Source organism: Mandrillus leucophaeus, unplaced genomic scaffold (genome assembly GCF_000951045.1).
Source record: "Mandrillus leucophaeus isolate KB7577 unplaced genomic scaffold, Mleu.le_1.0 Scaffold81, whole genome shotgun sequence".
In the NCBI taxonomy this organism is placed as follows: Eukaryota; Metazoa; Chordata; class Mammalia; order Primates; family Cercopithecidae; genus Mandrillus; species Mandrillus leucophaeus.
This window is the reverse complement of record NW_012108808.1, coordinates 4,972,594-4,979,277: the sequence shown is the minus strand read 5'-3', so window position 1 is coordinate 4,979,277 and position 6,684 is coordinate 4,972,594. Positions and strand designations below refer to the sequence as shown.

The following is a 6,684-nucleotide window of genomic DNA, read 5'->3' as shown; positions in this document are numbered from 1 at the left end:
GCAACTTCTCAGATTCTTCCATAATTAAGTGTATCTAAAATAATTGTATATGTTTAAGTAAGTAGAATAGATCAAATAAATATAAAAGAAACCATCTTGTGAAGACTTAGAGTAGAATTATAGATTTTACTTATATTTAAAATAATAAAGAATGTGATTTAAGTAGTAGATGTCAATATATATATAGTGATTTCTTCATTACAGAGAAAGTGTTTCATCAGCCTTCATATTCTGAAATAAAAAAAATTCAGATAAATGTAATTTTTAACTTTTTAGAATATTTTATGTTCAAGATGGCTGACTTTGTGATTTGTTCAAATTAGGCAAAAAGGGCAGCTAGCTGTAGAAAGAGCTAAACAAGTAGAAGAGTTCCTGCAGCGAAAACGGGAAGCTATGCAGAATAAAGCTCGAGCCGAAGGACATACGGTATGAATTTTGTTTGTTTGTTTCTGAGATTTTGAATGTATTAGTATTCCAAGTGAAGGTCTGGAATAAGGTAAGTGTAAGTAAAAACAATGACAATCTAACAATCTAGGCATAATAAGAGGCAGTAAGATACTCAGAAGTCGTTTGCAGAGTATCAAATTGGGATATCTTAACTCATTTACCTTCTCTTTCTGCTATCTCTTATACCAGGGGTGGAATTCTGTTGTTGCTTTGGTTAATTGGGAGTAAGTTCATACCTGTATTCTTCCTTTAAAAGAGTATAAATGGGTATAGCAACCCAGATATTTATATTAAAGAAATAAGTTCTTAGATTGCTGCATGTTTTTTTTCCCCCAATATGCTTTTGGTTTTACATACTTTTAAGTGGCAAAGAATTTTAGAAGAAAAATGGGAAACAAATATTTGGGTAAGTATATATGTAAACTATGCATTTGCTCAAAAGCAATTTAGAAGTAGAATTATAGTAAAGTCTTCAGTTATGCCATTTAACTAAATTGAGTCATGTATACAAGAAAATATTACGTTTTTAGAATATCATTTCAATCATTAAAACTCTTTTTTTCTCTTTGGTATTTAACAGGATTTGAGATAGTTAAAACTCTTGATAGTTTGATTTGTAGAGGTGCACAAATGCCTTTTGACATTTTGTCTACATAACAACTGATGATTATGTCTGTCAGCTCAGCAACCCATGAAGCATCACATTTATATAGGAAATAGGTTAATTAGATGGTAATGTATTTTAATAAGACATTACATATCTGTTGTAAGTTCATAAGTGGTATCTTTGTGAGTTAATGTAGTTCAATATAGTATGTCTTTTCTTTGAAACAATGTCATAGAAACATAGTTAAATTTGTAAATAGTTACCCTTTATATTGTTAACATAGATACTTCAATTTGTTTTTCTACATCCGAAATTAATCTGTATTTGTATCTTTCCGTTAGATAGTAAATGAGAACCTCCAGCCTTTTCCTTTGCTCATATCTCCCATGTTAATAGCAGCTGGAATTTTGGTTACACATTTTTTACTTAAAATATTTTTAAAAGAATTGGTAGGCTTGCCGAAATTTACTAATTTCTTTTCTCAACATCATTCCTTATATCTTACCATTCCCGCCTCAGTTATTTTTTTTCATGCTGGAGAATCTGGTAATTTTTTTTGGAGAGGAACTTTCCAAGATTTGTTGGAAAATGCTCTAATTTTGTCCTCATGCTTGAATGATCATTTGTAATGGTGGTCTGCTGGTGAATTTGATTAGCATTTGTTTGTCTGAAAAAATATTTTGCTTTTGTTTTTAACAAATATTTTGGCTGGATATTGTATTATAGGCTGAAACTTGACCTCTGACTTGCCCTATTTCTGACAAGAACTATGCATTCATTCTTATCTTTTTCCTCGGTATGTAATGTATCTTTTTTCTCTACTTTAAAATTTTTCTCTTTATCACTAGAATCAATTTGATTATGATGTGGTGTGTGTGTGTGTGTTTTTTTTTTTTGAGACAGAGTCTTACTCTGTCACCCAGGCTGGAGTGCAGTGGCGGGATCTTGGGTCAGTGCAACGTCCGCCTCCCTGCCTCAAGCGAGTCTCATGCCTCAGCCTCCCAAGTAGCTGAGATCACAGGTGTGTACCACCACACCCATCTAAGTTTTGTATTTTTTTAGTAAAGATGGGGTTTCACTGTGTTGGCCAGGCTGGTCTTGAACTCCAGACCTCAGGTGATCCATCTGCCTTGGCCTCCGAAAGTGCTATGATTACAAACATGAGCCACTGCACCCTGCTTGTGTAGTTATCTTCATGTTTATTTTGTATAGGGGTTCATTGAGCTTCTCAGATCTGTGGGTTTATGATTTTCGTCAAATCTGGAAATTTTTCATCGATTATTTCTTTCTTTCTTTTTTTTTTTTTTTTTTGACACAGAATTTCACTCTTGTTGCCCAGACTGGAATGCAGTGGCGCAATCTCGGCTCACTGCAACCTCCGACTCCCAGGTTCAAGTGATTCTCCTGCCTCAGCCCTCTGAGCAGCTGGGATTCCAGGCATCCATCACCATGCCGGGCTAATATTTTGTCTTTTTAGTAGAGACGGGGCTTCACCATGTTGGCCAGGCTGGTCTCAAACTCCTGACCTCTCAGATGATCCACCTGCCTCGGCCTCCCAAAGTGCTGGGATTACAGGCATGAGCCACCACGTCCAGCCCATTATTTACTCAAAAAATGTTTTTCTGTTTCCCTCTCTGCCTCTTCTAGGTCTCTGGTACACATATATTAGACCACTTTGTACACTACCAACCATTCACTGATGATGCTCTTTATTTTGTTCAGTCTTTTTTTTTTCTCTGTGTGTTTCATTTTGGATTGTTCTATTGCTATGTCTTCAAGTGCATTAATCTTTTTTTCTGCTGTGTCTGTTAATTCTATGCAGACATTATATGTTTTCCATCTCAGAAATTGTTTTTTGTTTATTTATTTTTCGAGACAGAGTTTTCACTCTTGTTGCCCAGGCTGAAATGTAGAAACATGATCTCGGCTCACTGCAACCTCTGCTTCCTGGGTTCAGGAGATTCTTCTGCCTCAGCCTCCCGAGTAGCTGGGATTACAGGCATGTGCCACCACACCCAGCTAATTTTTTTGTATTTTTTAGTAGAGATGGAGTTTCACCATGTTGGCCAGGCTGGTTTCAAACTCCTGACCTCATGTGATCTGCCAGCCTTGGCCTCCCAAATTCCTGAGATTATAGCCGTGAACCACCATGCCCGGCCAGAGATTGAATTTTTTATGTTAAAGTTGATTTGGATTGTTTTTATACCTTCCATGTCCCCCACTTTTCTTCATATTCTTAAACATATGGAATATAATTATAATAGCAGTTTTCATGTCCTTATCTATTAATTCTACCATCTGTGTCATTTCTGAGTCTCTGTTGATTGATTTTTTTCCCTCATTAGGGTCATCTTTTTTTCTTTACATGTCTGGTAATTTGTAGTTCTATACCAGGCGTTGTGTATTTTATAAATATTTGTGGACTTTTTTTTCTGGGATTGCAGTTAAGTTACTTGGAAATAGTTTGAGTCTTTCAAGGTTTGCTTGTAAACTTTGGCTGTAAGCTTTGCTAGGCTGGTACAGAACAGTCTTTAGTCTAGTGTTAATTTTGCCTCACTGCTATAGCAGTACTCTTTTGAATACCCAATGCTTTATTAGTTTGGAGGTCTTTTCAGTTTGGCTCTTGGAAACATGAGACATTTGCAGCCCTGATTGAACCTCAGGTATTATTGACAATATGTTGTTTGTCATTCAGCAGGAAGCTCTAGGGATCCTCTTTAGATCTTGAGCACCCTTCCACCATGTAGCTCGTTCTTCTTTGCAACTCTGTTCTGCAAATTCTAGTGTTCTTCAATTTTCCAAGGTCTGAATGCTGTTTCCTCAACTCAGGGGACTGCCAAACTCTGTTTGGTTACCTTCTGTCTGTGTTGCAGCCAGGAAACCCTTGCCAGTCAGTAAGGTGGGCAGCTGTTGGATTTACCACCTTTGTTTTCCTTCTCTCAAGGATCACTTTCCTGTGCTGTCTGTTGTCCAGTGTTTGAAAACCATTTCATATGTTTTGTTCGGACTTTTAGTTGTTTAAGATGGGAGGGTAGATCTGTTACTTCATCATGGCTGCAAGTGAGCCTCGAATAATAATTTGGCTGGATAAGGAAATATAAATTTGAAGTTTATTTTCCATAGAACTTTAAAGATTCTGCTTTATTATCTTTCTACTTACATTGTTGCTAATGAGACATGTGATGTTCTGGATCTTGTTCTTTTATAAGGAATTCCTTGTTTCTCGTAACTCTTAGAACTGTTTTTCTATCCGTGATGTTCTGAACTTTACTTGAATATTTCTCAGTTGTTTTTTGTTTTGTTTTTTTGTCTTCCTGGCTTAAGTTTCCACTGAATGCTTTCAATGTGAGTACTTATCTTCAATTCTAGGGACATTTGAAATTATAAATTCTTCAAATATTGCTTCTACATTTTCTTCTCAAGAGAACTCCTATTAGACTGATACATTGGAACCTCTGCATGTAATGTACTTTTTAAAATCTTTTTCTCTCTTTTTACTGTGTTTTGGAAGGATTTCTAGGCCTGATAGTCCAGCTCACTGGAATATATTCTTTAGTTTTGTCTACTCTGCCGTTCAGCTCATCTAATGAGTTTCCTTTTATTTCAAAAAATTACGTTTTCATGTCTATGAATTCTAATTAGTTTTCCCATAAAACTCTTTTCTTATGTTTTCATTTCCCTGGTAGTATTATAATTGTTGTAAAGTCTTGTTCTTAGTGTGCTGTTGACTACGTTACTTTGGTTTCTTCCATTTTGAAGTTTGTTAGATATTTCGTAGTGTTGGTACTCCTCAAATGTTCAGCACCCTTGCTAGTGTGTTCATGATTGGGAGTATGAATTTTACTGTTCATTGCCTTTGTTTGGGTGACTCCTTGGGAAGATGGCAGTGTGCTAGTGCCATGATCTGTTCTCTGCAGTTTTCAGTGAGAGTGAAGGATGAGTGGGACATACTGGTACTCTCTCAGTGTAAGTGCCTTGATGGCTTATTTTCTGGGCTTAAGAGACTCTCATTCTTCCTAGGTATCACCCAGAGCATTGGCCTGTCCTTTCATTCTATGCTCTTTCTTACCACTCCTGTTTCAAAGTAACTGACGCTGCTTGCTGGTTTGTGGAGATGCTTAGTGTACTGGAGGTAACCCTTTTACTCTAACTACTGTTGTCTGCTATTAGACCTTCTCATGCTCTTAGCTTCCAATATGTCTTAAACCATGCTTTGTGTTACTCACCTTTCTGTGGTAGTACTCTTTCTGACATGTTTTTGCTTTTGTAAATTCACACTTTAAGCTGGTTTTGTGTACTTTCCTGGTCTCTAGTTTCCTTTTAGTCTTAGGACTACCAGGAGTTTTGCTTATTTTTGAATGCTGATATGTATTCACTTAAAATAATTTTTTATACTAAGATTTTGCAGGAAGGAAAGCAGTAGTATTCACTTTGACCTCTTATAATCGGTATTTTTCATTTTATTGTTGTGTTCTCATTTTTTAAAAACATATTTTATAGAGCTGCAGTACATTTTGAGAATGACTTTTATGTGACTTTCTAAGATTCATTCTGTTAAACTATATTGAATTCCTTTATTCCTTACATGACGTAAAACTTTGCCTTAGAAATATGTGGCTAAAAATGAAGAATTTGTATTTTCTAGTATACTTGGGTGTGTACATCATATATTACTTATTTTATTGATTCACTAAATTAAGGCAATTTGTTAAACACTGGGAGTAGTAAGTATATAAAGCTTGCTCAGAAATAGTTTGTTTCTAAAGTAATTTATAATCTAATGTTGGACAAGAATATCTACACTAGTAATAAGGCAGAGATTAGAAGTGAGTGCTAAGGTTAACTCTGGGCAGGAGAAGAAGCCTCACAGATTTTAAGTTCTAAATCGGAACTTTTTTATGGTAAGGCAGAGGTGCTACTTATAATTTGCCTCTTTGTATTCGTTTTCTATTCTGTTAACAATTTACCATAAACTTAGTGGCTTAAAGCAACACAAATTTATTACTCAGACTTTCTTTGGGTAAGAGTCTGGCATGTGCTAGCTGGGTATTCTTCTCATGGTCTCTTAAGGCTGAAATTAAGGTGTCGGCCAGCTGTATTACCACCTAGAGGCTTAGCTAGAGCAAGATCTTCTTCCCTGTTCCCCTCAGGGTATTGGCAAATCCACTTCCTTGTTGCTGTGGAGCTGAGGCCTCCATTGTCTGGCTAGATTTTGGCCTGGAACCACTCTTAACTCTGAGAGACCACTCTTAGTTACTTGCCAGATGGCCTCCTCAGCAATGGAGAACCTACTGTGCATCAAATCCCTCTCAGGCTTCAAACTCCTGACTGCCCTTTCTACAACCAGCCAGAGAAAACTATGATTTTAAAAGGCTCAGGTGATTAGGTCAGTCCCACCAGATAATCTTTTTATGTTAACATCAGTCATTACATCTAACACAAAATCTATCATATTCACAGTCCCGGGGATTATGCAGGGTTGACCCTATGGAGTACAGAGAGATAACAAAAACCTTGAAAGTTTCCTTAGAATTCTGCCTACTATACTCCCTTTGCTCATAATTTTAGAGCCTACATCTGGAGACAGTAGATTAGACTAAGTAGAGGAGCTACTCTTTTTTTTTTTTTTT

General features: G+C 36.3%; 1 protein-coding gene across 5 annotated transcripts in view; it reads left to right on the top strand.

Moving 5' to 3' along the window:
• NEK1 (NIMA-related kinase 1) overlaps positions 1-6,684 on the top strand; it is a 218,340-nt gene that overhangs the window by 75,688 nt on the left and 135,968 nt on the right. For all 5 annotated transcript variants that reach the window (XM_011967803.1, XM_011967801.1, XM_011967798.1 and 2 more), the window contains one exon: positions 324-426. In XM_011967803.1, the coding sequence (XP_011823193.1) occupies positions 324-426 (103 nt within the window). The remainder of the gene's footprint in view (positions 1-323; positions 427-6,684) is intronic.